General features: G+C 39.1%; 1 protein-coding gene across 2 annotated transcripts in view; it reads right to left on the reverse strand.

Annotated features, from left to right (window-relative positions):
• Window positions 1–22,302, reverse strand: part of DGKI (diacylglycerol kinase iota) — a 396,707-nt gene that overhangs the window by 200,080 nt on the left and 174,325 nt on the right. For both annotated transcript variants that reach the window (XM_059711894.1, XM_059711895.1), the window contains exons 5-7: window positions 21,341–21,397; window positions 13,340–13,405; window positions 2,917–2,988 (exon numbers count right to left, since the gene is read on the reverse strand). In XM_059711894.1, coding sequence (XP_059567877.1) covers window positions 2,917–2,988; window positions 13,340–13,405; window positions 21,341–21,397 — 195 coding nt within the window. The remainder of the gene's footprint in view (window positions 1–2,916; window positions 2,989–13,339; window positions 13,406–21,340; window positions 21,398–22,302) is intronic.

Here is a 22,302-nt window from a genome sequence, read left to right on the forward strand (position 1 = left end):
ATCAGTTAATTAAGTATGGAATACAGCTTCATAATTCCCCCAACCACCAGTTATTTGTGATCCGAAAACAATTTGATATACCAGAAAAATGTTATTTGAATATCTTTTTTTAAAGGTGATTTCTTCATGGGATGTTGATAGTGGGGAATGTGTGATGGTGTAAGGAGAGGAAATATATGGAAAAATCTCCCTACTTTCACCTCAATTTTGCTGTGAACCTAAAACCGTTCTGAATAATAAAGTTTATTTCTTAAAAAAATGTTTTAAATATGTAAATAGTTCTGTTAAAAGATTCATTAATGAATGCTAAAATCAGTAGGCAAAAGTTTAAGGAGAAATATATCAGCATAATCTCAAAATATCTCCCCCAAATATTTATCAATTGGAAAGGGATATAGCAAATGCCACCTAATCAAGTGATCAAGGTTATTATCATCAGTAATAAAACATTGACATTATGCCCTCTGAATAAGATGCAGGGAGGACATCCCATCCCTTCTCTCATACCTCGCCTAAAATGAATAATTTCAATCTAATTATGAGAAAACATAAGGCAAACAGTTTGGGAGACATTCCACATAATAACCAGTTAGTGCTCATTAAATGTGCCAAGGTCATGAAAGACAGAAAGAACGAGGAAATGTCAAGAATTCCACAGCTAAATGAACTGTGGGATCCTTAAATAGATCCTGGGACATTAAGAAAACAACTAGTGAATGTTTTAAAAATCTGTAGCTTAGTTATTAGTAATATATCAATATTTACTGATTTTATTCATTGTACTATGGTTATGTAAGTTGTCAAAATTAGAGGGAGTTAGAGGAAGCTGGATGAAAGTGTATACATTCATGTTATACACTTTGCAACTTTTTGCAACTTTTCTTAAATTTAAAATTCTCTCAAATTAAGAAAATATTTTAAGTGATTCACTTTTAGAAATTCAAATAAACTCCCAAATGAATGGCCACTGCATGTCTAAAATAGAAGGGATCTCAGAATCTGCCTATTTCAACTCTCTGACACTTCATCTGAGTAACTGCCAATCTAGAGAGAATAAGAAGAGTCCAAAAGTGGTAATGTGAGGACCTGAATCCAGGAAACCCAGCTCCCAATCCCAGTTTTTTCCCCCCTGATGTAGTAAGTGCCCATAGAGGACATTACTTGTTTGACATAGATATTCTAGAAGGGATTACCTGTAGTGCTAAAATATACCCCCACCACAATTTATCTTAAAAAGGTATTATATTGTTAAACATTGCAAAATCACCTCCTCTATGGGTGATCCTGGGAAACCCAAAAGTATGTGGAATTAAGCACAGCTCTGTCACAAGGGTCAAATGAAAGTCATCTTTGTAGTGATTCAGTTGGACTACAGATCAATGAAGAGAGAGCATGTGTGTTCACTAGAAAGTGGGACTAAGTTCCCAATTCATTGAATGTGTACAGAACATCTAACCACAGCCTGAGACCTCTGGGGGCAAGAATAGATGCTGCCTCGCTGAGCCCGTGGCCACCAATGATGCTGTCCCCTAATGGGGTTTTACCAGATCAGCGAAACCAGCAACACAAGTATTGTTGGACACCTGGACCCTGAATCTGCTTCTTCCACTCCAGGTGGAGATATTGCCTTGATGGGACAGTTCCAATCAAGAACTAGGATGGCCCTGTATTTGTGAATGTGTTCTTGAATTGAAGCACAAGGACTATTTCGGTAACAATTAACTAAAAGGAGATGGAAATGCCAAGCACTGAGCTGTTCAAACCAGTGCATCTCTACGTAACAGCAATAGGCTCTCCTGACAAGTGGGGGCCTAGGGAAATACAATACATAGATGGATGAGCATGGCTGTGTCTCAATCAAACTTTATTTACAAAAGCAGGCAGTAGTCAGAGTTGGCCTATGGGCCAGTTTGCCGACCCGTGAGTTAGGATGTATATACATTGTCTGCTTAAAGAAAGAACAGGTACACACACAGGCAAACAAGTAGAAAAATGAACCATCTAGTTGGGACAGAAGGGCTTTAAAAAAAGGATAGATCAGTGATGGCGAATCTATGACACGCGTGTCAGAGATGACATGCGAACTAATTTTTTTGGTTGATTTTTCTTTGTTCAATGGCATTTAAATATATAAAATACATATCAAAATATAAGTCTTTGTTTTACTATGGTTGCAAATATCAAAAATTTTCTATATGTGACACAGCACCAGAGTTAAGTTAGGGTTTTTCAAAATGCTGACACACCAAGCTCAAAAGGTTCGCCATCACCGGGATAGATTAAAAAAGAAGAAAAGCAATATAAAAATTTACTACTGGATTCTAATGGGTATATATGTTCAAGTGTAAGGAAGAGTTACGTTTCAATGAGCATGCAGACAACTGTAACATTGAAATTTAAAGGATACCAAACCACTCTTATTCTAACATAGCCCTCCCCCCACACACACACACAAAATGGTGCCTACATAAAAAAACAGAAGAACCAAGATGCCGAGGCTGCCCTGTTAGAAGGATTACCTAATGTTGCAAGTTGCTTTCTTCCTAATGGTGCAACTTCCTACCATAGGAAAAGTTGTCAACAACCTAGTGTAACTGGAAAAAAAATATATGGTCTAAGAGGGAGAAGTTCTGATTCTAGACCCAGGGTCAGAACCAGGGAAGAATTCTCCAGGCTCTGATCCCAGAATTCAATGTGTATAAATGAAGGGGTTAATTCATCTCCATAGTTTCTTCCAGCTCATATGTGCTATAATTCTATAGTTTTAAATGTCTTTCTTCCTCCAATGATCCTATGTGAGGAAAACAATACATACATTGGAAGACCTTCCACTTACAGACAGGAATTCAAGCAATGACCTAAGTCTATTTTTACAGAACATGAGCCCACTTTGTTTTATTCCATCTCCCAACTTACCGCCTGCTTGCACCAGGAACAGCTGATAGCCACAATCTCTTTACTGTGGAAGGAGAATTTCTGCTGAAAGCCCTGGGGTGTTAGGACAAGAGATAGAAAATTTAAAACCACTTCAATCACAGTGTACATCTGCCCTCCTGAAGTCCAAGGAAGTGAACAGAGACAGAACTGACCCCACCACTCAAGGTAACTGGGACACGTTCAGCACTTACATTCTCCACCCTCTGCCATGCAAAAGTTTTCTATTCCCAAGACATCTGACTGTTAGAGAGGAGGTACCAGTATCTGCTGTACCACTAAGTACTCAAAATTATCAAAGTCAGACACACACACACACACACACACACACACACACACACACACAGAAAGAAAATTGCATTTTCCCCAAATAGAATGTGGTTCTGATAGTAAAAACAAAAGAAAAGTCACAATTGGTTTACATGGTTCTCTATAACAACAGTCATCCATCTCAGAAGTTCTAACAACTTCAACATCTGAGAACCCACATGGAGAGAAATAAAGGATCAGAGAGTTAGGACCCAGAAGTGAGGATGTGGGAGAAGTCCCAGGGTGCAGAAAGAAATTCAATGACTTTCATCATCCCTTTGGGATGTTGGGACTCAAAACAAGCAGCTTTCTATGTTATTCTTCACCAGCAATCAGCAATGAGATTAATGGGATGGCAAACTCAATCCTCTTAAATGAACAAACGGAAGAAAAGAAGAGGTGTTTTTTGGCTGCTCTCCCTACATAATGACCAGAGAGAAGCATGCAGTAATGCTCAAAGGGTGGTTTTAGCCTTCCCCAGGCTCATCTATTCTATCTGCCTGTGAAATCTAAACCCCCAAAAATGAATTCAGAGCAACGACGAAACATTTTTCAAAGAAGGCTTTTGTCAAGTGATCAAAAGAAAATGTGACAGGCAGAAAAGCTACCAAGGTACTGGCTGAAGAAGTCTTGCTTAATGTCTACAGATCATTTTAACTTAAAAAATTCATTCACATTAAAAGAACTCTCATTCTAAACCATAGGCCTAACCACTTGTACCTGCCCGTGGCATTAGTGAATAGTTCCTTAAGTTGTTATATTATGTGCACGTGTATTATCTGTCCAGTGAAATTATTGCTTTTTTGAGAGAAGTCCCTGTGATGGTCCTTAAACTGGTCCCCACGACTTAGCTGAGCTCTGTGAACTTCCTACACGTGGCATGCGTGTCTTCAGATGAATTGAACAAAGTCATTGCTAGCACATCATGATGCAATTACCAACTCCATGCTCTCTAGACTTTAAACACCTAACCCAAACCACATAGAAATATGCTTCCTCACATCACTCTCCTCCAACCCCTAAGACACTGCAAATATGCTAGCATTTTAATGTCATTCAGTCTGCAATACAAACATGCCACATGGTTGGAAATCTATAGGGTGGACTGTTGGCATGATAGCAGCCGAAGCCACAACTAGAAGTCTATTGAATGTTGCTGTATCAAATGTATTGTTAAGCTGCATCTCAAATGCTATTACCCAGCCACCACTTCATCAATTCATACATCAGATGATTGTACATCAAATAGATGCTGATAGAGAGATGGCACTGGATCTTGTTATTGGCTGGGGGAATCTTAAACCTTCCAATTTTTCTCTTCACCTGAAAATAGTAATTACACTACAAACCTCTCCCATACCACTAAGTAGTTATGAGATTCAAATGGGGTAATATACTTGCAAAGTTCTTTATAATGCAGTATATAAATGAAGGAGTCCTTTGATTGCTAAGACCTATCAACAGGAATGTCTTCCATCACCTGGCTGACAAAGTCTTCCAGGGTCTAATATGTGACTAGCCATGCTCTATTTGACAGTACAGAGGGAGAGTGTATTAGCCTACCCTTCTACTGGCCTCTGGTTTCAGGGAGACACAGATACAGTCCTGACACCCAGGCGGATACCAGAAACAAACCAGGCCAGCCACAGCTGGGGCGCAGGGCTCTGTTGGGTCCCTTGCAGATGAATCTGGTGGTAATCAGCTCTGTGCTTTGTTTTGGATTCTAATCTGGCTGAGTCACAGAGGCCCTAGCTTAAGGGTTATTGTCCAACACAGAGACTTAAATAGAACCCTATTGGGGCTTTCATGGGCCAAGTTCCCACAGGCCATCTGCAATGGGGAGATTTTGGCAGGAATCTCAATAGAGCAAAAAGAGCAGGTTCCTAATTACCCATTTTTAAATGCTGGCCCACACTTGATATTATGGGACTGACAGATGCCCTAACCGAATTTCAACTGACTCTATGATTTTTAAGGGCTATTTTGTTCATCACTATCAGAGAAGAAAATAGGGATGCGAAGTCAGATCCAACTGACTTCAGAATTATAAATACTAAGAACCTAGAGAGATATTTTGGGGGGGAGGGTTGAGTTTTTTTTAGTGCAATGAAGCTCTGAAATAAAGTATAAACAACATTTATGCTTAGCAGCCAAAGCTGTGTTGCCTCTTTTCCTTCTGTAATCTAGGGCATGTTCCAAATGACACTCAGTTTACAGCCTTGGCTGGAACTAGAAAAAAAAGGCTTTACTTAAAACAAACCAAAATTATTTTACTGCTTACGGATGTAACTGAGGTTTGGGCGAGGGAATCTCTTGACCATAGCCTGACTGCCTGTTTGAGTTAATGTTGTTTAAAACAAGAGTTGATGCCGCTCTTGACTCCAAAACTTTAAACAACACATAACTAAACCTCTCCATTTTTATTCACATTTTCAAAGCTCAAAAGTATTACAAAGAAAATACCCGAGGGAATCAACATTTATCTTAAAACAGAGAACTTCAGATATTTTTGCTCAAATGTTCTATAATTTTAAATATAAACATCTATATACTTTCACACACTTTATATTTTAATATCTAATATGTTCACCAGAAGTTTAAATTAGATGCAAAGTTCATTCTGTCTGGCAAAATAAAATTGAAGTTTTAAAATAAAACTATTACACCACTCTTGTAAACTTATCCAATGGGATATAACATGATACCAACTAGATACTCACTAAAGTAAAAGGAAATTTTTCTGATCAGATCAAACCTTTGCTAGAAGACCTCAAACCATTCGAACTATTTCAGTGCGTTGGGATTTAGCCAACTGAAGCTGACAAACCAGGACGTTTGAGCATCCCACAGCTGAAGCACAAATTCATACCAACCCAACTGAAACTTTTCCTGACTAATCAAAAATGGCACTCATTTTGACCAACTATCTACAGACTTATGGACTAATTCTGTCCTATCCAAAATTAGTTAAGGGTTCAACCTTCAGTCTTTAGTGAGCAAAGCCACCATGAACCAATGTCTTTCCCAGTCCAGGCAAATGATTCACTTTTCCCCTCGACAGACTCTTCAGTCCAGTTTCACACTGATAGGCGTGCTCTTACCTGGAATTGTGAATCTCTGTACATTAGGCTAGTTTTACAATATGCCTAGTCCTTAGTTTTATCACAGAGTTAAAATGGTAGCATTAATATTTTAGTTTATACAAATTAGAGTTTATTTACATTCATAAAAATCTAATTTACCTGTTATTTCTAAGTTTCCTATACAGAATTTACTGGCCTTAAGCTAAAATTTTGCTAAACATTCAATATTTTCAAATTGTAAACATGTGTGGTCATCTAAATTGAATTATAATAAAGAATGTATTCATGAATGAAATTCATTTAATTTTTAGGATATATATATATTTTTAATTGATTTCAGAGAAAGAAAGGGAGGGGAAAGAGAAATATCAGTGATGAGAGAGAATTATTGATCCGCTGCTTCCTGCACGCCCCTTACTGAGGCTAGAACCTGCAACCCGGGCATGTGCCCTTGACCAGAATTGAACCCAGGACCTTTCAGTCCGCAGGCCGACACTCTATCCACTGAGCAAACTGGCTAGGATCATGAATGAAATTTAAATAAGCAATGTCTTTATAACTTATGACAAATCCACAGGTGCAACAACTGAAATTATGTGATTCTATAGTTAGGTTATGAGAATTGTCTTTGAAAAATCTAAATTATCTATTGGGTTTAATTGTAATACAGTTTATGGCATTAATTAAAGGCTCTGAATATTTATCAATGCCCTTATTGTTCATAATATTCTCTCATTCCAGGGTAATCACTGATTTACACACATGGACTGACATTCATTATTCTTCATTACAGCATTCTGTTATCTTCCATTCTAATGTTGTTGGTAATTATAATAGACTCTTTAGAACCAGTCAGTCTTATTATCCTCAGATAGTTTCAGCTTTTTTCATTGACTTATCTGAAGACCCCTGCTACAAGCTACAGATCATAAGTAGAGTCTCCAGGAAGAGGGCACAGGTTTCTCTGTGTAAATTCACTCCATTACCACAAACTTGTCAGGCTGTATGAAGAGCCTCAGACATGATTTCCAGTCATTTTTTATTTTTGAGGTAGATGACTTCATGGAAGTACATAGCTTAACCCAGGATTTTGGAATTAAGGTATAATTGAAATTAAGCTTGTAACAATGGCTACAAATTTACATTTTATATTACTTGTTAACCATTTGTAACTGTGATGCTTACATTCATATTTTTATGACTGTCATGATTCTAGGGCATAAATGTTTTATACAAATACTTGCGTCATATTTAATATGGCCCAAACTGCATACACTTTAACTGTTGGGTTTATATCTTTGTCCTAAAATACCATCCATGGCACAATGGGCTCGTATGTGCAGTAGCCATGATGGCAGTGATGAATGCTATGTTTGGGTCCAAAAGCACGGGCTCCTACTCACCAAAACTGAGCTAGCCACTACCACTGCTGACTGTGTAACCTTCCAGCAAAAGACACACCGAAGCTGAGCACCCAATGTAGCACCATCCCTCAAACACACCATCAGCTACTTGATGGCAAACTGATTACACTCACCCCCTTCTATTATGGAAGCGGCAGCAACTCATCCTGACTGGAATCAACACATATTCCAGGTTTGGGTTTACCATTCCCTTTTGCAGGGTCTCAGTCAGCACCACTATGCGAGTGTTTACAGAGTGTTTGACCCACCAACAAAGGATCCTGCACAGCACTGTGTCAGACCAAAGAAACTATTTTACAGCAACAGAGGTGCAGGGGTGAGCACATGGCCATGCGATGCACTGGTCCCGTCACAGCCCATGCCATCCAGAAGGTGCAGGATGACAGATGGGACGATCTTTTGAAGATGTAACAGAGGCCCTATGAGCACCACCCTCCAGTTTCAGTATACTCACTGAATCCATGACCATTGAATGGTGATGTGTTTCCACAGTAAAATCCACAGAGGCAACAACCAAAGAGTGGCAGTAGGAGTGGCCTTATCTACTATCACTTCCATTGGCCCACGTGGAGGGAATTTGTGCTTCCTGTCCCCACAACTCTGGGCTCCGAGGGTCTGCATCCCAAATAGAGAACATCTCCACCATGGGACATAACGAAAGGCCCTTAGAACTTGAACTACCACTACACTCAGTTACTTTGGAATCTTCGTGTCAAGAGACTAGCAATCACAGTAAAGAGTCACCATTTGGCAAGTCACCATCTTAGTCCCAATCATTAGGTGGAGGCAAAGTTGTTATTTGAGAGTGGAGGCAGGAAGAATATATCTGGTACCAATTATCCACTGAGGCTCCTTTCTACTTCTCTGAAAAATGTTGGTGGTAAGTGGACAATTGCAGCAACCAAGATCTGAAGATCAGACTGCTCAAGGGTAAGGGTCTTTGTCACTACACTAGGTAGGTCATTGCTTAAGACTGAATGTTTGTGTCCCCTCATCATTCATATGTTGAAACCTAATCCCCAATTTGGAAGGTTATAAGGTCATTATGGTAGAGCCCATAATGGGGAAGGAACTTTGTTCCAGTTATACAATTCTATAATACAATGCCAGTATTATAGAATATCTGCTCACCACTCAGAGTCTAGTCCCTTTCTGTTACCCTCTTCATCCTCCCCACCCCCTTTTCCCTCTAATAACTATTATACTGCATTATTGACATGCAAGAAGCTGTACATGTTTAATATATACAACTGGATGAGTTTGAAGATAAGTATATACCTGTGAAACCACCACCACAATCTATGCCATAAAAATATCTATCAACTCCCATCCTATTATTTTTTGTGATAAGAACACAACATACTATCTATCCTCTTTGCAAAATAGTAGGTATACAATATAGTATTATTAACTATAGGCACTGTGTTGTACAGTACATCTCTAGGATTCATTCATCTCGCATAACGGAAACTTTACCTTTTGACTAATCTCATCCCATTTCCCTCCTCAGATGTATCTGAAGGACCTTATGCTAAGTGAAATAAACCAGGCACAGAAGGGCCAATATTACATGATGTCACTCATATGAGGAATCTAAAATAGTCAAACTCATAGAAGCAGAGTAGAATGGCGGTTGCCCTTGTCCCCTGTCTTGATACTCAGCCAAGGTCAGGAAGGAAAGCCAGGCTTCCAGCAGCTATGTTGGCAGGGACCCCACTGAGAGGCTTAATTTCCTTGTCCTTGTTATATTACCCTCTCCACACCTCCTGGGTCCTCCTGGGGCTAATGGCAGAAGACCCCACTGTTTTATATGGACAAACACACAGACAGGCAAACAACCAAGCCTGCCTGTCCAGTGCATGGATCCTCACCCTCAGACTCCCCTTCTTTGTCCCTAACCATGCAGGGTCTCCTGAAAGCTGAGCCCAGGATGCACACATTTGCAGATCAGTAGATGTTTAAACTGATAACAAAGCCCCAGGTCGGTATTCTTCATCATTTTTAGACTCTGTAATCCCTTTCACTATTCATATCTTAACTGCATCCCCATGGAGTGTTTTTAATCATTTTTGTCATCTTTGCATTACAAAAATGCTATTAAGTATACCTCTTTGAGATCGTGCATATTTTGAATACTGTGTTGTAAGTTCATTTTTAATTAATTTTCAATAATATTCATTACAAGAAAGAGTAGTTTTGACATATTCCCACTTAATTAATGCTACCTGCTGTTTAATTTACTTAATTACATATGAAAGTATGTATGATTTACGGACAAGTAATTCATAATGATACCACATGTCTGTTAGACCCATAGGGCATCAAACATGTAGACTGAAGTTTGACTATGTGTTGTTGCATTAAAAACCGCTTTCAAGATTTATTGTTTAATTTTCAAAAAGCGCATTTATTCGTGTGACTTTTACATATGTCTCTAAATAAAACATAAGGTTTCAGATATAGTTTACAAGCATATCCCTATAGTTACCACAGTGCTGGGTTTAGATGCTTGGTTCCTTCAAAGATAAAGAGGCAAATTAGCCATAATCATGGCAGCATTTTTCCTTTGCCTATTGATTTGTAAATCACTAAGAACAACTCAGTGTTGAAAAAAAATGTGATTGAATAAATGTAAGATCTGGGGAAAATTCCTAAGAGATACATTTACAGAATAAGCAAGCAGCCTGCCTCTCCCCATTCACTGAATACAGCTTGGCATTAAGCAACATGTGCTAGATCAGTCCTGGTCCCCTGGATACACTTCCCATCTTTCTCTACACCATGTCCAATTGGAAAAGTGACTTTTATGGATCGTCTTGACAGTGTCCCTTGTGATCTTGTTTCTACTGGGTTTGGCCACTAGAGAGTGGAGGTGACTGAAGCTGGAATATTTATTCCCCAGCTGGTGGGTCACTCGGGGCTGGTGAAGTCTCACACGCCCTGTGAAAGCATTCCTCCTGTCTCCTTGCCTCAGACTTTACGTGACCATAGCCCCCTGCCTTTACTAGCCTCAGAGCTCTTCACTATGCCTTGGGTGTCTCTGCACTCTGCTCACACATTTTAAATATTCTCTTTATTAAACATTCATCTAACTACACAATTTGAGTGTAAATATGCCTTCTCTTTTCTGCCTGGACCCTGTCTCTTACATAATGTAGGGCTATATATGAAAATAAAGTAAAACTACATAATGGTCATAAACATGGCAGCCTGTGATAGTCAGCAAATATTGAAGCAACTGAGCAATGAGATCATGAGCTCTCTCATTGAATACCCACTAAATGCCACACACATGCAGCCAAACACATATTCAGGGCTGAAGAGAAAATCAGTCCAAATATGTACTTTCTTGATGATTTTAAAAGTAGACATTGAGACCCCAGATATTCCTTAACCATAGACACTCCCTAAGTTTTGCTAAGTAAAATGATTATTTTCACCCCATCCCAATGGGTAAATTAGAGAACAATATGTATAGTTATGTGTGTAGTATGTATGAGAAATTGTTTAAAAATCTCTGGATATGTAAGAAAGTACAACTCTACCAATGAAAATTATGCATCGCACAAAAGTTTGAAATGAATTTTCAATCACTCCATCTGTAGATGCAAGTAGAGCTACTAACTTTCCTCTGATCCAGGGTTCAAGCCAGGATCCAGAGAAGGTTTAATCATTATCCACCAAGGAGATACAGGTCTCAGACAATCCCATGTCATAATTGCTTAAGTCTCTGGGAACTCAGGAGCAGCTGGGTCATACACACAGGAGGTAAATATCACAGTACTAGGTTAGGGGAACACACTGTGAGGAGCTAGGATGGCTGACTGCCCCACAGAGAGCTGGGAGCGCTCCAGATGGTAGCCTGAGAACACGGGGCAGCAACTCAGAGCCCAGGGAGTCCAGTTCCTCCCGCCCAGTGGACCATGTCAACAGAAGACAAAGCCAGAGAAGGGTGTAACGTGATACCAGGGAATACTCACCACTAAATATATAACGTTCATTGATTTTTCTTTTGATAAAACCCCTCCACCTCTATTACAGTTTATCATGTGTTGAGGTGGAGGCAGTTATTAGGCTGTCAAGAGAAGGTATTTTTCCAAAGTGAAGGACCTGTTCATCCAGATCCTTCCTACTCTTCACACCTCCCATCTCAAAAGTGGCTGTGCCTATCTGTTTCTTCTCTCTTTTATACACCCCTCTCCCAACACACACACACACACACACACACACACACACACACACACACTTTTGTGGGAAAGTTGTAGAAAGTCTGCAATGCCCTAAGGGTAAACCTACAAGTGCAGTGCCACACCAGAAAGGAAAGGGGTAGATGGACCCAAGGAAGCAAGGCCACAGAAGAGTGGAGGGCTGAGCAACTTGTCCACGGCCATGTAAATGGCTGGTAAGATTCAGTCCACTCCCCCTTTCTCCTCATCTTCATTTCACCTGCTCCACCTTTCAATCTATTTCATCTGTCCTCTTTACAGGTTAGAAAGGAAGTAACTGAGAATCACTGGGTTAAACTGGAGAAGATAATACTAGTTAGAATGGAGGGCCACACCCTTGGGGGTAAGGTGTGTAGTCTTGCAAAGCACAAGGGGGTAACCAATGGCAACAAAATAATGTTTTCTTTCCAAGCACTGTACAATCAGCAAAATCAATAAAACCTTTTCCAAGTCTCACTCACTCTCAACCCCCCTACCTCAGGCAGCCAGTAGTTCCTTATACCCCTCTATTGTCAAAATGCCATACTGGTCAGCTCACCACAGTGCCTGACCCAAAGGAGTCACATGGATAAATAAACAAATTGGGAATTGTTAATTGATGAGGAATATATTCTCCCAAATTATATTGCTCTCTACCAAATCAAAACGTCCCTTTACTGAGTCCAGCTTACTACCAATGTAAGCTGGACTCAGTAAAAAAATAATCTTTGTAGCATGTTTCACCACAAGTTTAATCTTCCCATACAGGCCTTTTGTTCCTAAAATGAGTCTTTGTACATTTCAAAAAAAGAAAATTCCATAACCCAAATCTGTTGGGTTCAGTAGCATGTAGAATTCATGGAGTTTCAGAGCATGCCAGTCATACTAAAAGAAACAGTAGACATAAATAATACATATGAGAAGGGTATCCAGTAACTGGAAAATATCCTAAGGTAGCAATACATTTCTTGCTTCATGCTATGTTTCTGCTCAGCTGCAATACTATATCAACAAAAGTAGTGTTATTTAACACACCATTGACTTTCTGTTGCTGATCAAAGATGTATGGTGGGTCAGCAATCTTCAGAAGGGGGGTTTTAACAAAATAGTGTTTTTGAAACTATTAACAATGAAATTCACCACAAAAGTATATCCATCTCTCTTAAAATTTGCTAATTCCTTGTATTAAGACCTCTGACTCTTGCAGTGAGTTCTAGAACAACTAAGATACCTCTTTAAGGAAAGGGAACTTGGAGAAATAAGGCCTTTTGGAAGGAGGTGGCATACTGAGCACTGGATTCGGGTGAAGGGACTCATCTACCACAGGTGCTTCCAAAGGCCTGAGGAGCCTCCTGGCTATGGCCGTGGGTACCCAGCCCCTTACCTTACCACACTGCTTACACTTTCCCTCCTGCCGACGCCTGTGCACCCAGTGATGACGCACAAAATTCTGTGGAAAAACAAAATAAAAGAAATCGATTTAAATTTGCAAAACCAGTATTAGGGTTCTTGTTTTAAGGATATAGATTTCTGTAAGCCATCATCTAAGACCACATTAACACAAAAACAAGTAGGCGTATGTGTGATCTGCATAACAATGAGTCCATTCAGAAAAATTAAGCTAACTCTGCTCCCCAGCCATGCATCCTGTCCTCCTCCACGTCTTGCTAGTGACAAATGGCCACACCAGGTCACTGTTACTCTCCTCTCCTCCTAGTAAAACCCCGTGCAATCGTGAGCATGCCACGGGACCTTGGGCTGGGAGGTAACAGACAGGCCAAAGAAATACCCTGAGAGAAGGGGGAACAACCATGTCCAATATTTTTTAACAAATACATATTTAATGCCTCTTTATATGCCAGGCAGGCGCCATACTAAACATTTGAGCTAGAAAGCACTTAAAAAAATTAAATTCTCAGACAGAAATAGATCTCCTGACTCAGGACACAAATGGTGGGAATCTGTTACTAGTGAAAGTGAAGGAAGAGAAAAGCTGAAGGACAAGAGATGTGAGCACGTGGTGAGTTTTTGCAATGACCTTGAGTTTAAACTGTCCTTGGGACCTCTGAACTAGATCAGCTTTCAAGCTCCATTCTTGTCTTGGCTTGTGGGAAACACGGAAAGTCCCTTCCCTCCAAAACAGATAAGCGCTCCTGGGGCAGAGGGGTCAAGGAGCATCCATCACCACTGCTCTTAGGATCCATCATAACAAAGTTGTCTTCAGGCCTAATTCATGGTGCAGGTGAATCCTAAAAACTTATATAATTGACTCTCTTTGAGCCAATACATCTAATATACTTGTGAATGTCTTTTCTCTGCCCTTTTCTGAAAAAATATACTCTATCTGAGATTAACATGTCTGTTGGTTATCAGGCCACAGTCCATGCTTTCCCTTTAAAAGGCCTTTTAATGTAGACTCAGTCATTCAGCAAACACTAAATACCTACTGTCTGCCAAGCACTGTTCTAAGTACAGGGGAACACAGAAAATAGATCAGTGTTGAGGAAAAATGAGTTGTATTAAGGCATAAAATCCAGAGTGACAAAAATACCCCTGAAGAGCATTGACATTATCAATTCCAAAATGCCACTTCTATTTCTCTATATAATGCCAAATCCATTTAAATTAAAACTCAACAAAGATCCTGGGGGAGTAATAGTCTTTTAACTATAATAAGAAACAATGAAACATAATGGTTCCACTAATTAGTCTAATTTTGGTCTTGCTTTTCCCACAGAAGCAGTTTAATAAAACACAAACATAATTCATATATATATATTTACATATATATATATGTACTCAGAAAGAAGCTAATAATAATAGCTAACATTTGTTGAGAACTGTGTGCCAAGTACTTTTGAAAATATTTCACACGTGATCATTCTTTTCATTTTCATGAAGACAGCAGAGGTGTTGTTGAGTGGGTATGTGCCAGTAAAATCCTATGAGCTGTTGAAATACTGAAATATGTCTATGTTGGTAGGTAGGCTGTAGCTTAGTGTCCCTAGCATCCCCCAGCTCCTCCTCAACTGCCCTAGCACCCCACCACCCCACCCTCTCACATCGAAGACCACTTCTACTTCCTCATTATTAAGCAACTAAAATGTTAACATTTTGCACAGCAGGTCTCCAGGATTCAATCCCAATGGGCTCTCTTTCAAAAACAAATCACGGTTGCCTGGGCCATGCCCTTGGATTCCCCCAGGAAACTCAGACGTCTGGGCTGTGCCCAATGTGGTTGTCTGTGCAAGCTTAAATATCAATACAGGCGATTCTGGGTCGCATGTCCTCCAGGACAACGGCAGCAAGTCCAGGAACCTGTCTAGTTATCAGTGTCCACAGCATCAGTTCAGTGCAAACACTACTGGGGACGAAAGTCCTGAACTCGCCTCCTCTGCTCCCCAGGTGAGGCAGACCCTCTCAGCCTTCCACCTGCTTAAGTGAAAAGAACGTTAGCTTACTGCCTGTTAAGGGTAAAGGCCGGGGGAGACAAGGGTGCTACATCCTAATTCACATTATTGCAGGGCGCATTATCAGAGAGTTTTACCTGAATTATCATATGATCCTCACCTGACAGATGAGGAAACTAGAGCACAGAGTAGTTACTTAAAATGTAAGGGTCAGAGCAAGGCTGCAGTCCCAGGCAGGCTGACCCAGAGCCTAAAACACAGGGTCGCTGAAACCGGTTTGGCTCAGTGGATAGAGCATCTGCTTGAGGACTGAAAGGTCCCAGGTTCGATTCCGGTCAAGGGCATGTGCCTGGGTTGCGGGCACATCCCCAGTAGGAGATGTGCAGGAGGCAGCTGATCGATGTTTCTCTCTCATCAATGTTTCTAACTCTCTATCTCTCTCCCTTCCTCTCTGTAAAAAATCAATAAAATATATTAATAAAAAAATTAAAAAAAAAAAAAAACACAGGGTCACGGCGCCTCTCCTTTGCTCTGGAAGATCAGGTTCAAGCTCCAGGAAATGACTTCAGTGACATTTGGAAATATTGGAAATACTGAGTATATTAAACAGTGGAAATACTGAATATATTAAAATGTCAGACAGAATTACAAGGGATATAGAAATTTATTATAACTGCTATTAGTTTAGCAGAAACAAGGGAGAATGAACAATATCATTGATGGTAAGAGAAATTCTCTACTTGTTGAGATTGTAAACCACCTACTGACTATCCATTGAAGAGGAAAACACTGGAAGAATTTGACAATTACCCATGTGGAATCATGGCTAACTCTTGGGAATATTTAGCTGCTGACAGCTCTAATCAAAAGATTAAACCAGCAATTTCCACAAATCAGTAATTACTTGCAAATTATAAGACTGACTTATCTGTGTGGCAATGTATATTGTTTGGTAATCTGATATATAATATCATGTAGTTTAGTTTATTTAGGGGATAAGCGAGGACATTTTAAAATTATTTAAATATTAACATATATAACTGCATGTTGTTAAATATTTTTAATATCATCCTTCCTAGGAAATAGGTAGGCAACTAAAAAAAATAAAGACACAGTAAGATAAAGTAATTTAAGCAAAAGTACTGAAGGGGATAATACCAGTTATTATAGTAAATATATAGTATAACATACTATGTATACTAAAGAAGAAACTGAATAACTTCCCCTGTCTATGGCTCTATAATTTGAGATGTCAACATCCTTCTATTCAGAGGTCTCCCTGGGCCTAATTAAACATAATTTGAACAAAGTAAACATCCAATAAATATGTTTTGAATTGAATGAATTTCCAACCTCATTTCTTTGGCAATTCAATTATGTAATTACCATTATGAAGGATCTCCAATTGCCTTTATCAATTAGAAAAAGAATTCTACAGAATCACTGCTGTTTTCTAATACGTATTTTCCAAGAACTTCAATTTTTTACACGACTCCTTTTTGACACCTATATCTCCTAAATTAATAAACTGAAATTAGACTCAGTATTCTTCCTCTCCAAATATGAGTGTTGATACACTGTTAGGAATATAGCAAAAAAAAAAAAAAGCTTCTGACACCATAACCTCTTTTTATAGTTCATCATCAATAAACTCTGAATTATTTATATACTGTCTTTAAATATTGGATACAGAAAGGACTATTACTTAAGGGTGTTAAAATCGCAGTGACACAGTATTTCAGGATTTATATTCAGTATTGTAAGCAGAAATGCATAACACAATGGCTCAGTTATTTTCACATAGCCAATGCAATTCATAATATTATTCATAGAGCACTTTGAAGGATCTTAAAATTATAAGTGAATACATATAGCTTATGTCTAAGAAAACTGAGGTACACAAAATTTCAACTTAGAGCTGTCCAACCACAACTCATGAAAAACTTCTGTGTCATATACTCTGCAAGCAAAGGGCACAGTGACTATTAATCCCTGCCCTGGATCCCTGCTCTAACCACAGAGTACAAAAGAGGCAGAGGTGTCATTCAAATTCTAAAGTGACTGTTCTTTTATTTACACTAAGTAAACTACCTAAGTTCTCTTAATTAAGAATCTCAAATGGGTCATAGTCTCTCATAAGTTTCATCTTCCCATTGTCCTCTTAGACCAAGAGTTTGTGAACATTTGGGGGAGAAATGGACACCTTTATGGAAGCATTCTGTCAACAGATATTGGTTGATCACATCCTCCGTGTCCTGGCATGATGAGTTTGGGACACAGACCATGAGTGACCTCTCAAAGCTTATACTTCAGAAAGACGACAGCAGACAAGCAAGTGAGTAACACATATAAATACTTGTGACACATAACGTGCTCTGAATAGGGCAGAACAAGGTGCTCTGATAAAGAACAGGGTGTGGCCTGTGCAGAGGTGGTCATTAAGGAAGACCCTGAGATGATATTTGAGCTGAGGCCTAACTATAAGAAACAGCTGGCCATGCAAAGAGATGTCCAGTACAGCAATGCCACGCACAAACATCTGAAGATGGAGACCAGCTGGACGTGCACCTCAAGAACTGAAAGGAAGTCCTGGCGGGAGATGGGTGGGTGTGGGGAAACTACTGGAGAATTTTAGGTTGCAAAATGACATAATCCAATTTTCATTTTAAATAATCACTGTCTTCAATCATGGTAGATTGAAGGAGAAAATGAAGGACTTATGGAGAAGTGACTGCAGTGGTCAAAAGTGAGATATCATGGTGCCTTAGGCTAAGGCACTGGCAACAGAAATGGAGGTAAAGAGATGGTGTGCAATACATTTTATAAAGAAAATTGATAAGGCTGGCAAGTGAAACAGATGTGGTAAGTCAATAAGAAAAGAAATCAATATGACCAGTCTTCTCGATTGAACAGCTGGATCAATAGCCATCTCATTTTCTGAGGCATAAAACAATTTTTTAAAAATCATTTTTAAGATGATGGAAATGAGCTTAGTTTTTCATGCATTGTATCTGATATAATTGTGCTGCATTCAATGGGCATGTCAAATGGAACATGTAGTGTGGAGTAGACATGCAAAGACAGGAATTGTCAGCCCAGAAGTGATATTTAAAGCCATGAGATTGGGTGAGCTCTTCCAACAAGAGTGGGCAGAGAGAAAACATGGCCAAGTACCAGCCCCAGAGGCAAAGTCAGCAATCAGGGGGAATGAGCAATGAAAGGATGTGGGAAGGACAACCCAGTGAAATAGACAGTTAGGAAAGATGTCAAGACAGGAGAGCATTTCAAAAATAATGGAACATTGAACATTTTGAATACATTTGAAGGGTTGAATAACAAAAGAACAGAAAAATATCTAATGGGTTTGGCATTGGTGAGATGTTGGCAACATTCAAAGAACAATTTCAGTGAATGCACAGAGTGAAAACCAGATCAGAACAGGTTAAAATGACTAGGAGGGGACATACTGTTTATATATAACACACTTTCTGGATATTAGCCGTGAACACAAAACTGAGAATCAGTGTTGTGGATACAGTTGGTGGTTAAGGAATATTTTCATTGGTTTTAATGAAATGGGGTTTATTAGAGCATGTTTATGCAGATAAAAATAATCTGGAAGAAGGGGTGAAATGTAGGAAAGGAATAAACATCAAGTCCTTGCTAAGATGAGAGAAGGTTTCCAAAACACTCATGGAGATCTGACTTCGCAGAAGAGAAGGGACACTGTTAGTGAAAACTAAAAACAAACAAACAAAAAATACATGCATTAGAAAACTGCACATACAATAACAATTATCTATGCAGAAAAAAAGAGAGAGATTAAAGAACAGAGAGCTAAAGGTAAACATAAGAATCCCTGGTTTTTCAGGTAAAGTTTATGAATTCTAGACATAAAGACAGAATAAACCAGTTAATTCATAAACTCTACCTTAAAAACACACAACTATGCCTTCTACTATCCTTTCATTCTATGAAATTTATCCTTCGTTTGAGTTGTCATCAAGTTACATTCTGGCCAATGCTACAGTGCACGTGGGTGGCACAATCCATCATTTTCCATAGACTTTCCTCACCCTATGTATGACCCATAGCCTGGAGCTACACTATCCCGGATAACACAGGAAGGCTGACTGCCTCCACCAACATTCTTGTCTTCTCTAACTACATACACTGCCCCATCGCCTCTAAATAAAGGGTGTCCCAAAATTCACGCAAGAAGTAATTTTGATAGAAAACACAGGTTGATAATTAAAAATTGTAAATTTTTTATTGATTCATAAAGTATACAGTATAAGGTTATGTACAGAATAGCATATCGGGTAAATAGCCTCCATGGCTTTGCTGGCACATACGCACTCTTTTGTTATTGCCTGAGCAGCCGCATTTTCTAAGAATAATGGTCCGATGATGCCTCCAGCCAAAATCCGCACCAAACAGTGACATGTTGTGGATGCACTTGTTTCTCAACAATCACTCGTGGATTTTCTGAATGCCAAATGTGACAATTTTGTCGATTAACTAAGCCATCAAGATGAAAATGAGCCTCATCGAAATTCAGCCACATTTATGCAAAACGGTCATGGAAATTTTCAACAAAAGAGTGCGTATGTGCCAGGAAAGCGTGGAGGCCATTTACCCGATATCCTCTTCCATACATAACCCTATACTGTATACTTTATGAATCAATAAAAAATTTACAATTTTTAATTACAAACCTGTGTTTTCTATCAAAATTACTTTTTGCGTGAATTTTGGGACGGCCTTTAAAAGTTGAACAAATAGATCTGAGTGCCGCTCTCATCCTGTCCTCACTTCTGCTTACTGCTAACATGCAGTACTGCTCTTCTCTATAATTTCCTATTTACCTGTTTGTCTCCACTACCAGACTGAAAGGTCAGGGACTGAGCCCTGGATGTAGTCCGTCCTTCCTTCCTTCCTTCCTTCCTTCCTTCCTTCCTTCCTTCCTTCCTCCTTCCCTCCCTCCCTTTCTATCTCTCCATCTATCTCTCTATCTATCTTTCACCTATCTCCCTATTTATTTAGCCATCTATCTATCCATCCATCTGTCTGACTATCTATCTATCTATCTATCTATCATCTATCTATCTATCTATCTATCTATCTATCTATCTATCTATCTCTATCATCTACCCATACATCTATCCATCTGTCTGTCTTCCTATCTATCTATCTATCTATCATCTATCTATCTATGTATCTCTGTATATCCCTATTTATCTCTCTACTGATCCATCTATCTACATACTTATTCATTTAACAGATGAAAACACTGACATTTTGAAAGATTAGATGAGATGTCCAAAATCACACAGCATCAAGGCTGATTTTGAATCTAGGCAGTCTGATTCCATTGTTTATAGGAATTATCAGTAGCTATACTGCCCCCAAGGAGCTTCTACCCATTCAAAATTGAAAAATCAAATTAAAATGAACCTGAAGACAATAAAATGCCATTGCTTTCTTACCTTTTCAATTCTATCACTGTGCCCTCCCCTACTCTCAGGTGCATTCAGTAAGACTTTAGCTCTCTGCACATTCTGTGAGAAGAAACCTGGGGATTTTTATTCACTGCATTTGTTGATGTATCAATAAAAAGCTGATGTAAAATGAAGGGAGATACAATTTTTGTTTTAATTTTTAAAGTATTTTTTATTGATTTTTAGAGAGAGAAGAAGGGAGAGGGAAAGGGAGATAGAAACATTGATAAGACAGAAACATCATTGATCAACTGCCTCCTGCATGTTGCCTTCTGGGGATCAAGCCCACAACCTTGGCATGTGCCCTGACAGGGAATCAAACCGTGACCTCTTGGTTCCGGGGTCGAGCCCCACCACTGAGCAACATCAGCCTGGCAATACACTTTATTTTTAATACCTGGTGAATATCTATAAGTCCAGTTAATCAATGGGAAATTAAAGCTGGTATTTGAAATAGAGCTCTGAAATACTCACTTCTCTAGGTGATCTGGAGCCCCCTTCTCGAAATGTTGGTTTACATCTGAAATTAATCTGCCATTTAAAAAGAGAAGTGTATTATATTAGGGATAGGCATCATATTGGAATGAGTGACCTGAATAAACCAACATGTGACAGATATTGAGACCACAAAACAAGCCCCTCAAAGAATGAAGAACAAAGTTTAACACTATTCTTAGCTTTTGAAATAATCACCTTAGATAATCTACAGAAATCCCAAGTGATTCTATACCTCCAATCCATGCCTCTTCATTCTCACTGATGAAATCAGCATATCTTTAAACAATAAAGATAATAAAGAAATGGAGATAATAAAGAGTCAGGGGAAAATATAAGGCAGCTGAAATCATCCATCTGCATTTCAGATTTTAAAAGTAGGAAAATACAAACGTGGTAAATTTTTAATACGATAATGATGATACACACACACCAAAAAAATATCATTTATTGAAGTATTCAGTATTAGACGGGGAGGTCTCCTGGTCATTTACAGGCGAAAAGAGCATAAAAATGAAAGAGGAAAAGAGATGGGACATGAGATAAAATATTTAGTAGTCATTCCCACAAAATAACAGTTGGCAACAACTGGCAATGTGTCTTTAAAGCTCAATGAATGTCACAGCAGATTAAAATAATTCAACACATTTACCCATGGCAGCTCAAGAACATAGATAATGTAGAGACTTGCACGCAGAAATGGAGAAGGAGTCACAAGAGGGGAGAGGACAGCAGACCAGCAGACAGCTCTCTATTGGGGCCTCTCTCTCCCCCCAGATGACAGATAAATGGACTATGCAGACTCCACTGATTCTGGATGCCACTTCTAGCCCCTCCCACATATGAACCTGTGAGTAGGAACACTGCTCACTTGAACCAAGGAACTCAGAATTGCTTTCTGGCTTGGTTCTCTCCCTTGCCGGCACTTTATAGGAAGACAT

Source organism: Myotis daubentonii, chromosome 10 (genome assembly GCF_963259705.1).
Source record: "Myotis daubentonii chromosome 10, mMyoDau2.1, whole genome shotgun sequence".
Lineage (NCBI taxonomy): Eukaryota > Metazoa > Chordata > Mammalia > Chiroptera > Vespertilionidae > Myotis > Myotis daubentonii.